At 47.8% G+C, this 23,119-nt stretch overlaps 1 protein-coding gene across 2 annotated transcripts in view; it reads right to left on the bottom strand.

Annotated features, from left to right (window-relative positions):
- The window catches only part of Ac76E (adenylate cyclase type 2 Ac76E), a 770,909-nt gene that overhangs the window by 194,502 nt on the left and 553,288 nt on the right, over positions 1-23,119 (bottom strand). For both annotated transcript variants that reach the window (XM_075878061.1, XM_075878062.1), the window contains one exon: positions 16,585-16,712. In XM_075878061.1, the coding sequence (XP_075734176.1) occupies positions 16,585-16,712 (128 nt within the window). The remainder of the gene's footprint in view (positions 1-16,584; positions 16,713-23,119) is intronic.

Raw genomic sequence — 23,119 nt, 5'->3', positions numbered from 1 at the left:
GCCTGGTGCACCTCATAAATAATTCACGCCGGTAAGTATGTTAAAGCTCAGAGCTCGGGAAATGGGCTGCCCAAGAGGCACTCATTACGTATAATAACGCGCGCCGTCACCCCCGCGTGCTGTCAAGGGAAGCGTCAACGCTGCCTAAAAGTTCGCAGCACCTCTTAGTTTTTGCCCTACTGGTAAACAAATAGAAAAAAAGCACATAATTTCAGCGATGCTAAGCGAGGAAGAACAAAGACATCCAACGACGTTCAACGAAAAAAAAAGAAGCCTCCACCATTGGCGTTTAGAGATACAGAATGAAAGCTGTGCTAAACAGATAAAACAAATCAGGAAGTGGCAGAAGCTTTGATGTTTTGCATGTTAAAGTATGATGTGTATGATCTTTAAAAACATCATGGTCGGATCTTATCTCAAGTGAACAGTCAAGTGAAGGAAAGAAACTAAATTCCAATTTATTTCATATGAGTTCGCCTGTACGGCTCGGTGATTATGCGTAGCACCACTGCGTTTCACCTGGGCCTGATGATGACTCGGTGAGAAGGTTGGTTTCCATTTACGCTGACCGCATTTCAATGGTTGCAAAACGTAGAAAAATAGCATGTGGTTACGGCACCCCTTCAAAAAGCCCAAGTGGTTAAAATTATTACCGATCTCCCCACAATGGCTCATGTCGTAATCCTACTGCAGTTTATGAATCTACAAGCTACGAGCTCGCCGGCCTTCTAGCCGCAATGAAATTTGTTATGCAAAACTTCCCTGGTAAGTGGGCCATGTTTTCGGCTCCAAGGCATCCATTTAATGAGTGTGAAGTTTACGACGTGGAATATATCATCAGTTAGTCTAAAAATCAATAAAACCAGCCATCGCACGACTAACCAAGGACACGACATAGTCTTTAAATGACTGCTGGGTTATTGAGGTAAAAACCTCGCTGACAACGCTGCTCGATGTGTTCATGATGGAGCGCCCACACTGCTTATATCCCTGTCAAAAGTCAACGCCGTAGGAGAACTTGGACACACCGTGTATAATGCCCAAGTTTACGCATTAGAATTTTTCATTGAACTTCATTTGTCGCCCACAGAACCTGGATTAATTATTCCACCTATACCTGCAACAAAGACTTCGCGACGTGACGCTACTGTACTGCGTCGGTTGTGGGTCGGTGATGCCTTTACCAGCTCACTCAGCTGTAGAATTGGTATGGCTGACTCACGCAAGTGCAATAACTGCCACTGCGTAGAAACTCTTTATCACGTTCTGTGCCAGTGCCCCGACTTTGAATAAGAATACCGAACCCCACAGTGTGCCTTGAGGAGACTGAATGATAGTTCCTTTACTCAGGAAATGAGCACGGTCTCACAGCAAAACACTTTAGAAAGCCATGCCAGCCTTTTTACCATTCTTGAAGGCAACGTTACTGAGTGACGACCTGCGAAACCCTGCACTGTGTGAGTGGAGAGGAATGTGCATGTCCTTCCCTCCTTCTCTTTCTCTTTTGCCCTCTTATTCTTCTTTCCTCTCGTGTAGGGTAGCAAACTGGACGTAGTCAATTAACCTCCATACATTTCTTATATTCATTCACTCTCTCTCCCTCTCATGAATGCTAAACCTTATAAATTATCTAAATTTGCTCACCGATACGTGATTATTATTGCACTTTTCTGAAGTTATTCATATTGTAGCGACGCGGCCGCCACCGCGCACCCCGTGGTCATAAAAACCCGCGGAGCAGCATTTCATGCAACGTGCTGCTCTCCTCTGTGTTTTTCCTTTGCCTCTTTCACTCTTGCCACTGGGGCATACTTTTCGTCTTCTTTTGGCACGACACACTTGGGACATAAGTTAGTAGTGGGTAGTGTGCTGAGGAGACAAAAGAGGTAGTTGGAACAATGGCTTAGATGCATTAAAAAACCGCGCTGTGTTTTCGGAACCGCGTTTCAGAGTGCTATATTTATTGGTGACCCGGACTACGAACGGAACCTCCCATGGAGCAGCGTGAGCATCTCGACAGCCTCAGCCCTGGTACCGCTGCCACTGCACCCGGCCATGTAACCCCTTCGGGTGTTGTTGGAGGTGTTACTACCATGACGCTACCACAGCTGTGGCTTGCTGATCCCTCCTTATGGTTCATTCAAGTCGATAACAAGTTCCGCATTCATCGCATCACGTCAGAAGTTCGCAAGCATGAGCTCCTCGTTGAAGCGTTGCCGCCACAGGCAATGGCCGGACTACGCGACATCCTCGTGGGCTCGTCTGGTGACACTCCATATACGACAGTCAAACAGGCTTTTCTTCACCGACTCGTTCCGCCTAAACATCGGCACATTCAGCAACTTCTGTGCAACGAAGAGCTCGGGGACCGACGTCCCACACAGTTTCTACGTCACCTGCAGCACCTGCTTGGAAACCAGCCGGATGGCTCGGAAACATTCATACTACGTGAGTTGTTTCTACAGCATCTTCCACCTACCATGCGAATGGCTCTTGTCCCAACTCGGGATAAGCCGCTGTCGGAGCTGGCAGAAATGGCCGATGACATGATGGACGTTCCTCCGGCAGTCATAAACGCTGCCCACACCTTTCCGATTTCCGAAGAAGATTCCCTTCGAGAAACGGTAAAAGATCTCGCAGCTGAAGTCGCCAACTTGCGTCTGCAATTGCTGAGCATTCGCAACCTAAATGACCAGCCTCGTCCACATCGACCATCTCTCACGTCGGCTGCTCCGCAACGGCCCCTTCATCAGCCCAAGCACTGCGTTTCACCGCAGAACACATGCTATTATCACCGGCGTTTTTGTGCCGCGGCTCGCAGATGTGTGCCACCTTGCTCATAAAAACGCTCCGGCAGATCGTCAATAACAGCGGTGGGCGATCAAGGCCAAGCATCAAGCCACCTCTTCCACATCACCGATAGAACCACAGGTCTGCGCTTCCTGGTGGACACCAGAGCAGACGTCAGTATAATTCCAGCGTCCAAAACTGACCGGCGTCTTCGCGAGAAGTCAACTCCTTTACAAGCGATCAATTCTTCGGTCATCGCAATTTACGGACAGAAGTCTCTGACCCTTGATCTCGGTTTTAAGAGGAAACTGCAGTGGTTATTGTGGATAGCAGACGTAGGCTACGCAATCTTAGGCGCCGATTTCTTAAGGCATTTTCATCTGCTCGTGCATATGATCCACTGTCGCCTGGTGGATAGCTATACCGGCTTATCAGTCAATGGTTTTCTGTCCAGCGCTACGGCCCTAAACCCCACTTTCGCGAAACCGCCCACGCCACCATATACAGCTCTGCTCAACGAGTTTCTGGAGATTACAACGCAGTCTCCCATGGACAAGACCCCCAAGCACACTGTGACCCGCTGCATCGTTACCACAGGCCCACTGGTTCACTGCCGCCCTCACCGACTTGGCCCTGATAAACTTCGAATTGCTCGCAACGAGTTTGAGCATATGTTACAGTTGCAAATCATTCGTCCGTCTTCAAGCTCGTGGTCGTCGGCGCTACACATGGTTCCCAAGAAAAACAATGACTGGTGGCCCTGTGGTGATTATCGGGCTCTCAATGCAGTCACCGTTCCAGATCAATACCCGTTACCCAATGTTCAGGACTGCACTGCCTTTTTAACTCGCACAACTGTATACTCGAAGATTGATCTTGTGAAAGCTTATCACCAGATCCTCGTTGAGCCTTCTGTATTCCCAAAACTGCAATAATTACCCCATTTGGTCTCTATGAGTATTTACGAATGCCTTTCGGTTTGAGAAACGCAGCTAAGACATTTCAGCGTTTTGTAGACGAAGTCACAAGAGGCTTGCCATTTTGTTTCGCCTATATCGACGATCTTCTCGTTGCCAGCAAGGACGCTGAAATGCACAAGGCACATCTACGTCAGCTTTTCACTCGACTGCGTGATTACGACCTTGTCATCAATGTAGAAAAGTGTCAGTTTGGAGTCTCGGAGATAGCATTCCTCGGACATCCGATCACTAAAGATGGCATCACTCCTCTACCTGACAAGGTTCATGCTATCCTCGAGTACCCACCTCCCGCGACCATACGTAGTCTACGGCGTTTTTTCGGACTCGTCAATTTTTATCGCCGCTTCATCCCTACATGCTCTACACTGCTGCAGCCTCTGGAAGCACTACTCTCGACTTCGCAAGCCGAGTCAGCCGCACTTCCCTGGTACACGGTCGCGGATGAAGCTTTTGCCGCCGTTAAGACCAAGCTCGCCCAGGCCACCCTCCTGCACCACCCTTCACCAACTGCTCCCACTAGCCTCATTGTGGACGCTTCTTCAGAAGCAGTTGGGGCCGCTCTTCATCAATAGATTAATGGTGCATGGGCTCCAATTTCCTTTTTTTCCCGGAAGTTACGCGACACTGAGCGCCGATATAGTACTTTCGGACAGGAGCTCCTTGCGGCCTACCTTGCGGTGAAGCATTTCAGGTACTTCCTTGAAGGGTGACAATTTGCCATTCTTACCGACCACAAGCCCCTTGTTTCGGCTTTACGTTCCTGTAGTGCCACGCACACTCCTAGAGAACTTCAACACCTTGCTTTCATTGCCGAATTCACCACAGGCATACGTTATGTAAAAGACAGCTTTAACAGTGCAGCGGACGCTCTCAGTCGTATTACCAATAATGCCACGACAGGCACCACCGATCTTTTATTGTCCTCGCTCGCGGAGGCACAGGCATTAGACGATGAGCTCCCACGACTCCGATCCTCTACTTCCCTCCTACTGGAACAAGTCAACTTTCCCGACGATGACGTTACGCTCTGGTGCGATGTTGCACACAACTGCACCCGTATCTATGCTCCTTCACAGCTTCGTCGTGATGTTTTTGACACCCTCCACTCCATCTGCCATCCAGGCGTAAGAGCTACGCAACATCTAGTCACTGAACGCGATGTCTGGCCGCGCATACGCGCTAACATTCGTGACTAGGTTCGCACTTGCAGAACATGTCAGCGTATCAAGGTGCAACGCACACCAAGCCTCCATGAGGGAAATTCCCTCTCCCTTATGCGCGTTTCGACACCATTCATTTGGACATTGTCGGGCCATTACCTCCATGTCGGGGAAATACGTATTTGCTTACGTGTATTGACAGGTACACTAGGTGGCCTGAAGCAGCTCCAATGCCTGACATCACGGCAGAAACAGTTGCTCGTACCTTTCTTGCTACCTGGATTAGCCGTTTTGGTGTACCACCAACGGTGACTACTGATGGAGGCAGACAGTTTGAGTCAGCAATTTTCACCTCTGTCTCACACATCCCCATCGTGCTTCTCGGCCTACGTTCAACACTTCGACCAGAACTTGCTTGCTGTGTAGCCGAGATGGTTTATGGCTGCACACTTCGTTTGCCTGGTGACCTCGTCAGCCCCGTTACTAAGCAGAGTGTTTCGTATCCATCTTCTTTCGTCCAGTGTCTGCGGATCTTCATGCGAAACTTGCGCCCATCACCAACTTCAGCTCACCCTAAGAACGACGCTTTTTGCCGGCAAACCTACAGACATCTTCACACGTTTTCTTTCGTGTCGATGGGTCTCGCCGTGCTCTTCAGCCTCGCTATGACGGTCCTTTCCCAGTCAGATTTGGGACGCGCGCGGAGGTGAGCGGTCGCATGTGACTTTGGCTCCTGCAAATTTTCCTCTTGTGGCTAACTGATCACTCCAAACGCCCCGAATACTTGACTGGACCTATATGTGAGTGTTACCGACGCTTCCTGTGATACTTTTTCAATACTAAGACGTTTTTTACGCAAGCCGCAGCCCTTTTAGGGCTGTCGGCTAGCAGTATCGCTGCTAGGCCTACCTCTCCCTAGCATGAGCGCTGGAACAGGGCGCGACGCAGCCGGCGTCGATGGTGCGCGTTCCTGGCGCGCGATCCACGAGAGCCTCTCAAGACAACGCCAGCATCCTTCGTCACCACCAAGCCATGCAGTGGCTCAGGAGCGCCAATCAAGAGCAGCACCGAAGCCCCCACCACTGCCGCGCAGTGATTACAAAATCATATTAAGAGTCCGTGGAGGTTTAAACTGTGCTGTGATACATCCATGCGTCCTCAGACAAATAATCCTCAAGGCGGCGGGTCTCCCAATCTCTGACCGCACCAGTTCTGACCAAATACGCGTCAACTCCATCAACCATACCGTTCTGATTAGCACACCAGACCTGGATCGTGCCGACCTCTACCATGGCATACGGCTCTTGAACTTCAACGGCACCCCTCATGAAGTCGCCACCCATGTCGCTGATCCCGTCGATACCTGCAGAGGAACCGTTCTCCTGCCTTCCGATTACTCGGAAGACGAAATCATCTCGACCCTCCGCCGATGCAACCCAAAGCTGACTATCGGAGGTGCACGACGCCTGGGCAGCACTGAAACCATTCTAATCATATTCCAAGGCAAAATCGTTCCTTACTACGTCCACTACGACGGCTGTGCACTTCGATGTCGTCCCTTCAGGCAAAAGGTTGAAGCCTGCACACGGTGCCGTCAGATTGGTCATCGCCAAGACGTCTGCACCAACACCAGTGACACACTTTGTCCCAAATGTGGACTAAAAGATGCACCTATGGACCACGAGTGTGACCATGTTTGTGTTGTGTGCAATGGAAACCATGAAACAGGTTCATCGCTGTGTAGACAACGATTTAAGCCGCGCCCTACACGGTCCATGGAAAAGCAAGACCCACCCATCCACCGATCTCCTAGTCGCGAACAAACTCACGGTTCAAGCCAGCGGAAAAGTCGAAGCAAAAGCAAGGAACGCGGGCGGAAAAGTCGAAGCAAAAGCAAGGAACGCGGGCGACGCTCCAGTGCCAGCAAAAGTAAAGATCGCGGTCGTCGCTCCGATTCAACGACGCAAGACGACGCCTGGCCAGGCCTATCACCAAGCCCTGCTCTCAACAACTCTTCGGTCAACTCACACCAGGTAGGCTGGGCTAAGTCAGCCTCTTCTAGCTGCTCCTCAAATCACACCAGTAACAACGACTCCACCCTCTTTAAAGAAAATGCAACCCTAAAAGCTGAAATTCAGAGGCTTAAATTACAACTCGAGTCTTTTCACTTATCCGCTACTACCACTCAAATTGATTCTCGTCCTCCTTCCGCATCAACCACCCAAGCCCCTCCCTCTCATTCCGCCTCTTCCATGTGCCATTCATCAGCCCCACCTGAACCCTCTGCACATTTGCCCATGGACACTAGCCCCTGTGCTCAACGCGAACCACTTCTCCCTCCCCCCAGCAAACGTAAAACTCCGAGCACTCCACGATCAGAAGAATCCCTGGAGGAGACAGTTTTAAATTATAATGACAGAATAACCGCATTAGAAACTAAATTTCATAATATACTCACCGCAGTTGAAAAACTCAGTGCAGATTACGCAGCCAAACATGAAGCACTCGCCAAATTTATGGACCTTGTGCAAGCTCATATCCAACAAACTACAAGTTGGATAGCTGAAGTTAGTGCCAATAATCCTAGCATAGCACCACTTTCCACCTCAGCACCAGCTTCGCTTAACAATGGCCAATAACCCGACTCGCTCCGAGCTTCAGGTTTGGCAATGGAACTGTAGGGGGTTCCGAAAAAAGAAAGCACATCTGCAACAGTTCCTTGCCTCCCGTTCTAATCTACCCGAAGTCATTGCCCTCCAAGAAACTCACGGGCCAGTCAGCTTCCCAGGTTATAATGTCCACCAAACTAAAAAGCTGTCCCGGCCTGATACGGCAATTCTTACTCAAAAACACCTCACTGCAAATCACTCCCACTTCGACGGCGTCGATATAGAGCATGATTTTTTGGAGATTATTCCTCATAAGAATAACACATCTGCTCTTTACCTTCTGAATGTCTACAGCCGCCCTCGAGACAAACATCACCGCTTTGACTCCCTTTTTACTCAAGCCATTTCCGCTGCCAAAGACCATCCCCTTTTAATTCTTGGTGATTTCAATGCACCCAACCCGTTGTGGGGTCACACTGTTTCTACTCCTAAGGGCAGAGCCCTGTGGATACACATACAAGACCACAGACTCACGCTACATAATGACGTCGATGCACCAACCAGGCTAGGAAACAGCGTATCGAGAGATACCTCTCCCGATCTTACCCTTACACGCAGAATTCAGCACGTTACATGGAGCAACTTGCAAGTTAATCTCGGTAGTGATCACTACATCATTACTACTACAGTACATTTCAAGCACAAACCCTTCGCACCTAAGCCAATCAGTCACACCAATTGGGACAAATTTCGAGAGGCCCGCCAGATATCAGCTCCCAGAAACATCCAAGACATCTCAGAATGGGTGAAGCAACTTCACTCAGATGCTGGGGTGCATACTACAACTTTGCCCCCCGAAACCCCCCTCACCACGGTTGATGCCAAGCTTTTACATATGTGGGAAGCCAAACAGTCTCTCTTGAAGAGATGGAAAAAAGGACGGCACAACCGAAAGCTAAAACTCCGAATAGCCAAGCTTGACCTGCAGATCCAGGAGTACGCCACACAACTGGCCTGCCAGCAATGGGGCCAGGTGTGTGACAGCATGCAAGGAAACCTTGACAGCAAACGCACATGGCAACTACTGCGCCACCTCTTAGACCCTACCACATCACGCACACATCAAAACCAGAGCATAAAGAAACTTGTATATGCTCACAAAAACGATCTAAACGGACTCTTCGACGACCTCCGCGATAAACATCTGCCTCCTGCTCAGAAGTATAACACACCAAAGTACACTGGAAAGCCCAACGAGTTATTGAGCGCCGCTATCACGGAAGCAGAGGTTCGGCATGCTATGGCCACTCTGCGCACAACGTCAGCACCAGGCCCAGACCACATTAACAACAAAGTACTTCGCAATCTGGACGACAACTCCGTCACGGCAATCACAGATTATTTCAATCACTGCTTTGACACTGGCACCCTTCCAAGTTCCTGGAAGGATGCCAGGGTAATTTTCATTCCAAAGCAAAACAAACCAGTGAACACTTCCAATCTCAGGCCTATTTCACTAACTTCTTGTCTTGGTAAAACGCTTGAACACGTTATACTCAACCGTCTGAATAAATACATGGAAGACAACAATGTTTATCCACCAGAAATGGTGGGTTTTCGAAAATCTCTGTCATGTCAAGATGTCATGCTTCGACTGAAGCATGATATCATTACACCCAACAGCAGCCTAGATACGCAAGCAATCTTGAGTCTGGACATCCATGGAGCTTTCAACAACGTTGCTCATTCCGCCATCCTCCGCGAGCTTAATCTCATAGGGGTTGGCGCAAAGACATATAACTATATAGCTACTTTTTTAGCCAACCGTACCGCAACCATACACATAGGCGCAGATCAATCTCAGTCTTACACTTTGGGAAGTTACGGCACGCCCCAAGGGTCTGTGCTGTCACCGTTTCTTTTTAATGTCTCTATGATGCCGTTGGCGCAAGCATTGAGATCTATCCCTGACCTCAAGTTTTCACTCTACGCCGACGACATCACTCTTTGGATGACTGGCGGCTCCGATGGAGAGATTCAAGACACCCTGCAAGCTGCGGCAAATACGGTTGTGGCACTTACAGGGTCTATGAATCTTTCATGTTCCCCACAGAAATCTCAGCTACTTCTCCTACCATCTCACAGAGGGGGCGAAAAACACATATCCAATATACAGGTAATTCTAGATGACGTACCAGTTACTCGAGTGGATAGGATCCGCGTGCTCGGTTTACACATTCAAAGCAATCGGCTCAACACATACACACTAAAGACACTTCACACCACCGTTGATCATACCTTGCGACTTTTGGGTCGGGTCAGTAATAAACATGGCGGACTAAAGGAGGCCGAACTCCTCCGCTTGGTCCAAGCCTTCGTTATCAGTAAAATAACTTTTACAACGCCTTACCTACACTTTCTTAAATCAGAATCCGACCAGATAGACATCCTTTTACGCAAAGCGTATAAGTTCGCTTTAGGGGTGCCTATACGGACCTCCACTGAAAGGCTTATGCGTACTGGCACCTTCAACACCCTTGCTGAACTAGGAGAAGCCCATATTGCATCTCAGTATAACAGACTTTCTAACACCGTGACAGGCCGACACATTCTACAAACCCTTTCTGTCACTCCGGCATCCATCACTAAGGTCAAGTACACCATTCCACACCACATACACGAGAACCTATACATTCCACCACTTCCAAAAAACATGCACCCTGAGCACCAGAAACAGCGCAGGATGCAGCGCGCGAGGGCCCTCAAAAAACAATTCTCCTCCTCCAATGATGTGCTCTATGTTGACGCCGCCGATTACGGAAACAGGCATCATTATGCAATATCGGTAATCAACTCTCACGGCCAGGTCGCTGCGGCCGCCTCCGTTCTTGCTTCTTCTTCGGAGGAAGCGGAAGAGGCGGCCATAGCCCTGGCCCTGACAATACCTAGTTCATCCGTTATAATCAGTGACTCCAAAACAGCTATATATAATTTCGGAGCGGGCAGGGTTTCTAAGCCAGCCCTTTCCCTACTTTTGCATCATCCCCTTGATCGACTTGTAGCACTAATCTGGACTCCCGCGCATGCGGGCCTTGCCGGAAACGAGGCGGCTCATGCGAGTGCCCGAGGATTCACAGTCCGGGCACACGCATCCGATGTGTCGCAATTCGCTACGAATGAGGCGCCATTTACAGCGCGGGATCGCCTTATCTCATTCCACGATATTTGCACACACTACCGTTTAGAGCGATTAACCTTCCCGCCACTCACGCGCAAATCTTCACGCAGGTGCGAAATTCTGTGGCGACAGCTGCAGACTCGCACCTTTCTTTCGCCTTACCTCCTACACCGCATTCATCCATCCTGTTATCCTTCCCCCTCATGTAAATTTTGTGCCTCCTCCACAGCAGACTTGAACCACATCATGTGGCGCTGCCCTAAGCACCCTCTTCCCCCATTCCTGAAACGCCTAATTTCTAGTGAGGAGCAGTGGGAGGCTGCCTTGCGCAGCTCGAGGCCCGCTATCCAGGAGGCCATCCTGGAGTGGGCTGAGAGGGTAGAGGAGGACTACTTCAAGTAGTTCATCCCCACCACACCCTTTCCTGTTGCCCCCTTCCCTTTAACAAGGGATAAATAAAGTTGTTCATTCATTCATTCATTCCCAGTCATCAAGCGTTCTGAACATCATTTTACAATCCTGCGTAATGGGCATGAAGACACAGTCAGCATTGAAAGGATCAAGACGCCACCCATTCTGACAAGCTCCGTCTGATCATTTTTTTTCTTCAACTGCCCACGGCCACTTGTCTGCAGGGAGGGCCTATCTGTGGCATACTTTTTTATTCTTCTGGCATGACACACTTGGGACTTAAGTTAGTAGTGGGTAGTCTACTGAGGAGAAAAAACAGGTAGTTGGAACAATGGCGGAGATGCATTAATAACCGCGCTGTGTTTTCGGAACCGCATTTCAGAGTGCTATACCATTTTTGGTTCACTGCGCTCACCTGCTCTATTTTCGACTGTCTGGTTGTCCGAATAAAGTACACGTTGTTACAGAAAGGACGTGATACCCTCGTACAACCTGGCTCTACAACAAAGTGGTGACCCGTAGTCTTTCGCGGCACTGCCGAATTATTGTAGAATCATGCAGAGTAACGAGACGCACCTAAACACGGAAGCTACTGGCACGACCAATCATGACGTCTCTGCGATCTCTCTCCGACTACCAGCTTACTGGGAGCGCAACTCTTCGATATGGTTCACCCAAGCTGAGTCACAATTCGTGCTTTCTGGCATGCGCACGGAACAACGCAAGTACCATATCGTTGTTTCGGCGCTGTCACCTGCTGCTGCCGAAGAAATATCTGACCTGCTTTCCGGACTCCACTCCACCCCATAGTACAGCACTCTCAAGGCTGCTCTGCTGAAGTGAACGACGGCATTACAGCGTTCCCGCATACAGCAGTTGCTGTCCGCGGAGAAATTAGGCGACCGCCGACCCAGCCAGCTTCTCCGTCATATGCGCCAACTCACGAGTGGCTTCACCACCACTACTGACGAGATCTTGTGGCGCGAACTGTTTCTGCAGCGCCTTCCTGGCCATGCGCAAATGGTACTAGTCACTGCGTCCACGTTGGATGTCAACGATTTGAGCAGCCCGGCGGACGAGGTCTTTGAGCTGGTTACGCCGTTTGTGTGCAACGAAACGCCGTCATTCAGCAACGTCAGTGCATCTCCACAAACATCATCTCACCCTGTTTCTCCCATCGACGCGCTTTGTGATCGCCTAGAACAACTAACTGGCTTGTGCCGCGGGCCATTACACCACTCCACGTCACCGAAACCGCCGCCGAAGCTCTCCGCGTTATAGACGCGCACAACGCTCTCAGTCTCCAACACCACCTGGGATATGCTATTACTATCGCCGTTTTGACAGGACGCGCGTCACAGCCTCCAACCTTGCTCATGGCAGGCAAACAGGCAGGCCGACTATTCACGGCGACGACTGGTCAAGCCCAACCCAAAAGTCGCGTGTTTCACATCATGGACAAAATCACAGGCACGATGTACCTAGTGGACAATTATGCAGAGGCCAGCATTATTCCGGCTCAAAAATCCGACCGAACAATACCCCCCAGTCTCCTACCTGCAAGCTGTCAGTGGTAGCAAGATTCACGTATACAAAATGCGGTCGCTGACTCTGAACCTAGGCTTGCGCCACGTGTTTCGTTGGGTTTTCCTCATCGCTGACGTACGCCATGCCCTCATTAGGGTCGACTTCTTAAACCACCATTGACTGTTTTCGACGTGAAACGGCAACGCCTGCTAGACACTACTACACTACACCCTGTCTATGGTGTTGTTTCGCACGACTCGAACACAATCACCCCAACTACAACAGAGGCCGATGACCATTTCGCAGGACTTCTTCGAGAATTCCCAAACACCACGTTACCGACTGACCGAACAAAACCCGTGCAACATGATGTCCGGCCCCATATGATCACCACTGGTCCACCTGTTTTCGCTTGCCCATGGCGACTTGCTCGAGATAAGCTCAAAGTAGCCAGGGCTGAGTTTGAACTCATGCTGGAACTCGGAATAATACGGCCATCATCGAGCATCTGGGCATATCTTCTCCACATCGTCACCAAAAAGTCAGGTGTCTGGAGACCCTGCGGAAACTACCGTTTCCTGAACGCAAAAACTATTCCCGACCTGTATCCCCTGCCTAACATTCAGGATTTCACATTAGTTCCACAGGCACAACAGTGTTTTCTAAAATTGATTTAGTCAAAGCCTTTCACCAAATTCCTGTTGCTGCAGAAGATGTTCAAAAGACCGCAATTAGCACCCCATTTGGCCTGTTTGAGTTCCCGAGAAAGCCATTTGACCTCCGCAATGCTGCACTAACGTCCCAGTGGTTCATTGACACGGTCATACGTGGACTGCCGTTTGTGTTCGCCTACGTTGACGGCCTGCTGGTGGCAAGCTCATCCCAAGAGGAGCACTAGCAACATCTCCGTCAATTTTTCGAGCACCTGTCAGCCAACAGAATCATTGTGAACACTGCAAAAATTGAGTTCGGAGTGCCATCTCTTGATTTCTGGTTCATCGCTTGGACAGCAGTGTAATGAGCCCCATTCCTGACAAAGTGCAAGCACTCGTCGAGTTCCCCAAGCCTACATCAATAACCAAGGTGCGCCGATTTCTAAGGCTTGTGAATTTCTGCCACCAATTTATTAGGAACTGTGCTACGCTGTTGGAGCTCCTCGACAATTTGCTCTGTGGCGAACCCTCAGAAACTGCACTACCATGGGACACCGCTGCGGAAGAAGCTTTCCACTCCATCAAGAATGTTTTCGCTGAAGCCACACTGCTGACGCACTGCAATCCCAGTTACCCCTTGACGCTCAAGACGAATGCATCCTCTTCAGCACTTGGGGCCGTACTCTAGCAAAAAGTGAACGATCAGTGGCAGCCCCTTGCCTTTTTCTTCAAGTGTATTACCTCTGCCTAAAGAAACTGCAGTGTTTTCGGCCGTGAGTTGCTCGCCATATTTCTCGCCGGGCGCCATATTCGACACCTACTTGAAGGCCGCTCTTTTACAATTTTCACTGTTCACAAATTTCTCACCTATTCAATCGGCTGATCTGACTCACTATACACACCGCGTGAGGAGCGCCAGCTCGGTTTCATCTCGGAGTTTTAAACTGATAAACGCCACATCAGCGGTGTTGACATCGCTCCAGCTGACGCTCTTAGTCGCGCGGCTGCCATCAGCCACAGTCGCTACGAAACATCTACCTCAACATCCTTTCCATACAAACTCCAGGATCTGGCTGCAGCCCTATCAAAAGACACTGATATTGAAGATCTACGCGAAGCATCCACATCACTTCAGCTCGAATACGTCACCTTTGAAGATAAGCCAATTATTGGTGACATCTCAAAGGGCACCCTCAGACCATTTCTAACCAACCCTTTCCGTAAGAAAATATTCAACGCCTATCGCAGCTTTTCTTACCCCGGAATTCGCGCTTCCCAAAAGCTTGTTTCTTCACGCTTTGTATGACCCGGCACGAACGCCAACATCAGGGATTGGGTTTATGAGTGTGCATCGTGTCAGCGCGCCGAAGTTCAATGTTACCCCATTCTCCCATCAAAGCTCTTCTTGGAACCCGACGAACGTTTCGATGTTGTACATATTCACACAGTTGGCCCGTTACCCCCATGTCAAGGCTATCGCTACCTTCTGACATGTGTAGATTGTTTCACTTTCTGGCCCGAAGTGACTCATAGGGCCGACTTGTCTGCAGCTATCGTGGCAGCGGGTTTCGTTTCTACCTGAATATCCCGATTTGGCTGTGAGACCACGATTGTATCGTACCGGATTCGCCAGTTTGAATCTTCCCTCTTTTCGGAGCTCCTGAAACGTCTTGGTATTTCACAGCTGCGTACAGCGTCATACTATCTGCAAACAAACGGCCTCGTCGAGAGACTCCACAGGCACCTCAAAGCAGCACTCGCAGTACACGGCTGCCCCGACAGGTTCGTTGACCGCCTCCCAATCACGCTACTCGGTATTCAATCTTGTTTCAAGGAGTACCTCTCCTGCTTCACTTCCAAGCTTGTTTATGGCACTTCGCTTCACCTCCCTGCCGATTGCTTCGAAGAAAGCGGCAGTGCAACCCAGCTAACAGCGACAGAGTACGTCGACCAGCTGCGCGACGTCCTTCGACATATTCGTCCGCAGCCTACACGCAGCCATCCACGTGCAGCGTACATCGCTCAGGACCCTATAACAGTGACACACGTGTTCATGCGGTATAGCCCTGGGTGCGCCCCGCTTCAACCCCACTACCTCTGCCCCTTCCGTTTGTTAGAGTGCTGGCCTGCTAACGTCGTCATCGACATCAATGGGGCACGTGATACAATCGCGCTCGAGCGGCTCAAGCCAGCGTTCAATGAAGCGCCCTGATCTTAATTTTCAGGCCATGCCTCCCTCCGCTGGACACGAGGGCCCCTCTTCGCCAGTGTTCCTCCCGTCACCACCTCTGCGCGGTGTTCACTGGGATGACACTTCAACTGAGAATTGTTTATCGCACCAGCTTCCTCTCTAAGGGGGGAGCATTCTGTAGCGACGCGGCCACCATCGCGCACCCCACGGTCATAAAAACCTGCAGAGCAGCAATCCAAGCAACGTGCTGCTCTCCTCTCTGTTTTTCCTTCTTCTTTTTCACTCTTGCCACTTCCGGTGCACTGTGTGCACCTCCTCTATTTTCGACTATCTGGTTGTAAGAATAATGTAGGCGTTGTTACCGAAAAGACGTGTCCGTCTCGTAAACCTGGCTCTACAGTGTAACGATCAATCACAGTATTTGTCGAGATGTGGAGATTTCATCATCAATAGGGGATGAAATTGAGAGATTATTTGACTCCACAATGCAACGTTGTGCTAAAACACATTAAAGAGAAGTCCTAAGCAGTGCTAGGCCATTGCTTAACTAATGTTTTTGTCTTTTGCAGTGTATGCTCTCTCCTCCCTCTCTCTTTTTCTCTATCTTTCAAACTCCCTCATCCCTGTCTCCAGTGCAGGTTAGCATACTGCTCGTTAAAAAAAACTGGTTAACATCCTTGACTCCCCTTTCCCACCTGTTCCTTCTTTGTCTCATCTAACCGAGTTTAGATTTTCATGCTTGGCTATTGCTAAGTCATGTTAACCTATGTATAGGCTGTTGCTTAAGTTCCAGCAATGTTGAATTCAGCCATGGTCATTCGAAGATCATACTTTGAGTGGGCCAAGAGAAGTTCTAGACACGATCAATGCACTATACCATGCGTTACTATTCATATACTGCCAGAACATTCCGGAATCACGCTGTTGCGTTGCCGTTCCTGTGCATTCTGCCACAGTCCATCCGAAGCCTGGCATTTTTTCCTAGCATACGCGATATCTTGGTAGGTAAGGCAGAAGTGCTGTCGAATAAAGAAGAGTGAAAAAAAAGAAACCAATTTCTAATCAAAAGACACAGCGACACTCACCGTATGGCCTCGATCATTTGTAAGCCCATCCTCACGCAGTTGTAGGCGTGGCTTGGCCTGGAGACCGGAAGACCCGACACACAATAGTAGCAGTCACCCAGGATCTTTATCCGCATACAGTGGTTCTCCTGAAAAATATTGAACCTGCACTCTGATGTCCGGCTTTGCACGTTATTATACTGAGTGGAGCAATAAAACGTGCCTACTTGCTTACAAACAAGCAAATAAACAAACAAACAAAAACTATGTAGGAAAATTTGGTGGTCATTCCAGTGTCATTCAGCAGCTACTTTTCTAAAATGCCTCCTTTGGTTCATATAAACGAGTCTGAATATGCCAGTTATATTAGAAGATCTTGCGTTGAGCTATTTTGAAAGTGGTGACAACAGCAGAGATTCCGCCTCAAGGGCATGTTGTGTTGCGCGCCGGCTTCAATGGCTTGAAATCTGCACTTTCTGCATGTGACCCATCATAATCACGGTAACCAGTGCTATCACACAGCACACAAAAACAAAACACAGAAGCACAGCGCTAATTTTGCAAGTTATTATATTCACACTAGGCGAGAGCAAGTAATCGAGTGCACAATGCAAGATGCCACGCGTACGATCCCGATTACGCCCAAGCGTATAGATTTTTATGCCAAATCGGAAAGACAGCGAGCTCGTCGCCGCTGTTCTGAACATGGATATTGGAGCACAAAGTCCGTCCACGACCTTAGGGAAGCCAGAAGAATACAAAAGAAAAATCAGCTTCGTATGGACAAGTTAGCCTCTGAATGATGGAGGACATTTTGTCAGACGACAGAACCCCCACAAGCCCCTACCTCACATCTGCAGAACGGTGAGTGGTCTTCATTGAATTCCTGAACAGCATTTTTCATTGCCAGCGCTGGCGCTTTCTCAAAAGCGGCGAAACATTGATGTCAAAGAAACTTTTGTGCAAGGATAGAAGACCAAAAGGTCCGTCTACATATTATGGCCAGAAGTGACGTCCCCACTTCTTGTGACAGCCACATGGACTTTCCTTTAACGATAGGGGAGCCCTAGGTGGCACTGGCCTTATACAGGCGTTTCTCATTACCGGGTCCAGACGGTATTTCGAGCAATATTTCGAGCCCTGAGCAATATGGGTATGGCAAAGCTGGTAGAGATGTTACGATTGTACAGCGCATCCCGACAAGAGAGAAGTGTTCTGACGAATGAAGGACACGTCGTCTACTACCACTTCCGAAGCCACACAAGTATGCACTTGAACTTACCTGGTACCGACCTACCCCGCCGGCCAGCAGCGCGGGAAAGATAATGGAATGTATGATCTTTCACCGCCTTGAATGGCAGTACCTTGAACATGAAAAGGTTTATACAAATTCCACGGCTGATTTTCCACGTGATCGCTTATCTATTGATAACGTAATTGATCTCGTCACATACGTCCAACAGCAGAAATTTCGTAAGCGCTTGTCTGCAGCCTTGCTTCTAGACGTAAAAGCCTTATAAGAAAACGCGATACACGCGACCATTCTCGATTCCCTCGAGATCGTTGGCCTGGGTGGTGGAATTTTTTGACGGATTGCTTGCTACCTGAGAGCAAGATCATTATTTGTATCAACGAACGACTTCTCCACCACATGGCGCTAAACATGCCAGGGCGTTCCTCAGGGCGGAGTATTAAGCCCTCCTCTATTCAATCTGGCGCTTTAAAGCTTTCGGAATATTTTCCATGTACGTTCGCGATATCTATTTACGTAAACAACATATGCGTCTGGACATCAGCTATCACATGACCCCAGATACGAGCGAGGCTTCAAAAAGCTCCAACATTGACAGCGAGCTACCTCGGCAATCAAGGACGGAAAATCTCCCCGGAAAATGTTAAGACATGCTTTGGTTAGTTGGTGATTGTGAGTCAACATATTTGCACAGCGCAAGACTACGAGTAGTTACGGCGTAACTACAGAAGAAGAGACAAGGACAGAAAGAGCGTTCTTTCTGTCCATGTCTCTTCTTCTGTAGTTATGTCGTAACTACTCGTCGTCTTGCGCTGTGAAAATATGCGGGAAAATGTACTTTAGTGGCGTTCACACAAGCCAATGACGCACTATGACATTTCTATTGAAGGACGGACCATATATTTTGCCCGAACCCACAAACTTGCGAGTATATTCATAGACAGAGACCTCCGTTCGAGGCAGCATGTGCCTCAGATAAAACAGGGTCTGACATCCATCTCCCAGTTGTTTTACTTCCTGTGTGGAAAAACCTGAGGCATGTCGATGGAAGAAATGCTGCAACTGTACATGTCACTGTTTATCGATTTTTTTTCTATATAGTCAGCCCCTAGTAACTGATACTTGTAAGACAAATATGTACTCTACAGACTGTAAAAGCTCAGGCTCTCACAGTTTGTCTTGGCTTGCCAAAGACGGTATGAAGAAATGCAGGGAGGTTTACCGGAAAGCAAGTATTTGGTTTGCTACCATGCACTGCGAAAGGGGGAATGGGAGACCAAATAGTAAGGAAAACGGAATCAGATAGAGAGAGAGAGAAGATTTCGGCTTCGCAAAATGCACGTCGACTGATGCGACTATTTATATTGCACGAGACCAACCTATAGAAATGCACAATGCAGAGAAAGCCTCGAGAGCTCATATCAGGCATTCTTCGTGGGCGCATTGCCACCACCTTGCCACACTGCTTTAAGAAAGACCACGGGCGTTGTACAGTGCAATCATTTCAAACTGTGTTGCCCACAATCGTCGGGCTTCAGCCTAACGACTAAGCCAGTGATACCTCTATGGGGCTTCATCCGACCTGATGTGAACTTCAATGTACCGGAGATCAGGAAAAAGTCTGAGCTATCATCACCAGCGCTATTGCATTTATCTCTCATTCTTCTGCGCTGATCACTTACATATCTATAACGATGGAGTAACGTCCCTGCAGTCTTCGTCCGGAGCCGCGTCAGTGCCAGCGAAGGTTATTACCGTCAGTTTCAAGACCGACTAGCCAACATGATCGACAGCTGCAAAATTTGCTGCTCTTTGTGCTGCACTGCACGCAGTCAACCGCGAACAGCCTTAACTATGGTAAGCCTTGAGTGATTCGAGACAGCTTTGCAACCGATGTTGTCAGGCCTGCACTACGGACTATGCGAGCAGATGGTCTTCGAGGTTGGGCATCACCTCCATACTGCATTACAGGAAGGACACCACGTGACATTTCAGTGGCTGCCAAGTATCTGCGGCGTAATAGGCGATGAAAATGCCTACATTGCTGCTCGATCAGCTCACCAAGGGGACATGGTCGAGACAATACCCCTATCGAAGAGCAATGCGGCAACCAATTTCGAGTGTTCGCACAAGAATTCACTTGGAATCCCGCAGGTAGGCTGCGCGACCAGCACCACCACTAACACTTTACGTCTTCAGACTCTTACTGGACGACGACAAAATGATGCCACTCTGATTTGCCGTTTATGGCAGAGAGTGGCTTTCACAAAGTCATTGTCTTTTTGAATCTAAATAAGCTGACAAACCTTTTTGCGTCAACTACGGTAGCAAGGAGAATTTACAGCACGTCGATTGCGAAGTTTCACTCTGTGTGCGCGCTCTCTCCTCTCCTTCTTTATCAATCTTTAAAACTCAACCCCTTTCCCCTGTATAGGGTAGCATACCAGTCCTTCTATAGTGATTAACATCTCGCCTCTCCTTTCCACTATGTTCCTTCTTTCCTTTACATTCACCCCTGAAGCCCAACCTACTGTATTCGACACACGTGACTTGAGTACTCAAAGTGCCGACTTTGGTAAGCAAAAAAAGAGAGAAGTCTAAGCCTCAGATCAGCAAGTCAATTACGCTATTACCATACAAAAGAGTTATTCTAACTAATACAATATTCCATTGTTCCCATTTTCGCAAAATTTGTGCTCTCCATGGCCAAACGCAAATGTGTTAAAGTTGTAACTTTTCTCGGTGCAGGATACTTTGTGGGCAAAGTCAGTAATAATGAAGCTTTGTTAATGAGTTAGCTAAAGGTCGAGCTTACCTTCGCATGTTACACTCGAGATAATTACGATGCCGAGCAAAAAAAAAAGCATGAAAGGGTCAAGGAGGTAAGTGACTCGAGGACATCTGCGAAGAAGTATAGACAGCTAAACAGCGAATTAAGAAGCTTTTTGAGAAACTAAACGGAATATACGTGGATATGCAGGTAGATATGAAAAATGAAACATACGTGATTGACGTCTTTGCCATCTGTTCACAACTTGAAGGCTTCGAGGGCAGCTTATGGCATGGTTTATAAGCCGTCGAACATAAATAACACGAAATGGAAAAAAACGCAAGGTTTCACTAAATATTCACTACAGCAGTGTCACATGAATTAAAACCGATCTTCGCCCCCACAGTCCTTAGCAATGCGCCGTGACCTGGCCCTACTAACATTACTCCAAAAATATGTCAACTCTGATAGGCCATGTTCACTTCATCTCGATGTCCCGTCCCGAACATCCAGAATATTACATATTAATTTGAGTTTTACACGCATATATGGTCGTACATTAACATTGAGCTCATCAGAACTCCCAGGAGCCATTACATTAAGAAATAAGCTGTCAGACAACATAGCTTAATTGTCCAACCCTGACACATTGCACCACCAAATGATTGCTTATTTCAACTGATGTCGTTTATTATTAAAAACACAATTTTTGTATACATGTGTATGTATATGTTCATATGTGTAAATGTGTATTGTGCCACTAATATGTATACACCATGTATCTATTCACTTTATAATATGCATTATGTACATGTTATGCATGAAGTGTTCAATTTTGATTCTGTGTTGTTTCCTAGTGGTGCTTGATTTCTTCATATCTTTCTGGTCATTAACGTTATTTTAGAGCCGCCCTACACAAGGCCATGAGGCCTGTAAGTATTTTAAATAAATAAATAAATAAATAAATAATGAAATGTGTTTTGCGATGTTTTTACTTTCAATCGGTCAAAGAAAATGACACACACAACGTTGCTAATATACATCTTTCAATGTACTGGACCTCAACCTCTTTCGTGATTCTTCATCTACTTAACCACAAGTACGATAGAGAAGAGATACAGGTTTTCACATTCTAAAGCAACCAACTTCCTTGGTGATATGCTTAATAGGTCAGGCTGTCGATTTGTGTTTATGCTGTCTGTTTGTGTTCATGGCACGCTTTTGTTATACACTAGAATAAAATAGACCACGCCTAGCCAGTCGCGGCTACTTTTGAAGCCACGGCTGGCTTCAAAAGTTTTGGACAAACTTTCCGGTGAAGGCTATGTGCCTCTAGACGCTGGCAACACCAGTAAAGCAAAATAATGGTTAACACACGTAGGTTCTGTAGTGGGAAACGAAAGTGTAGTTTCTGAATAAAGTTTGGGACTCGGAAATTACATGCATGCATCTCACGCAGTCTCTTACAAGGAAAAAAAACAAGAAAAAGAGAGAAGTGGGGCTCAATACTATGGCCACCGGCCGAAAAGCGTATGGTGACAACATAGCATACGCGTAAGTTGCGCTGCTCCACAAAAGAAAGTCGGATCAGCAAAGAAAATATTGAGAAGGAACATACAACGTCAGCGTCCGGAGAAGAACACTAGGCCCTGCTTTTCACGCACTAATAGACAAATAAGCTATCAATACAGTGAAAATATCACCACTGTCAGACAAAAATTTGCGAATAATAATTTTGGTTTACGTAAATGCCTAACAAGCGGTATGATAGTTGCGAAGATAACAATATTGCTCTATTTAAAAAAATGGGAACTCATTTGGTACCTTACAAAGCCAGATCTTCCATGTCATCATCTTTAGCCTATTCTCTGTTTCCTACAGGATGAAGGTCTTTCCAAACGATCTCGAATTTACCGTAGCGAGAGTGGGACGATTTCATTTTACTTCTGTGAATTTTTTCATTTCGTCACCCTACTGAACTTTTCATCACCCTACTAAAGACCGGCAGAGGACAAGTTGGGGTGATGCAATCTAGAAACTCGCTAGTTTTTACTGGTCACCCTTTGTTAGTCCTAGCCATAACATGGCTCACAAAGTCCAATTTTTGTGCTTAATGTCAACTAGAATATCGGTCACCCTTGTTTCTTCTCTCATACAATGTTTTCCGCCGCATGTTTTTTCTTTCATTCAACGCTGCGTGCTTTGTGACGCTTTCCAGGGCTTCCTTGTTATCTAATGCTAACATATCAGGAAGAGGATAAGAAGATCTTCTGTAAGCAGGCCACTACTAAATAGCGAGACATAAGGCATAAATTGAAAAAAAGGGGGTGGGTGAGAGAGATGATAAGAGGAATGAGACTGTAGCTACAGCAGCCAAACAGAAGGTACACAAGAAATAAACTCTTCATAGAGAAAGCAATTTCAGTTAAAGCACTCTCAGCGAAAATGCTGAATGACCAGAACAGTAGAAAATAAAGTTGTACTCTTTTAAACAATTTCTGGTTCAAGACTGGTGTTACCATGTCTTTGTTCAA

The sequence above is a fragment of the Rhipicephalus microplus genome, chromosome X, assembly GCF_043290135.1.
Source record: "Rhipicephalus microplus isolate Deutch F79 chromosome X, USDA_Rmic, whole genome shotgun sequence".
NCBI lineage: Eukaryota > Metazoa > Arthropoda > Arachnida > Ixodida > Ixodidae > Rhipicephalus > Rhipicephalus microplus.
This window is presented reverse-complemented; position numbering and strand designations above follow the sequence as displayed.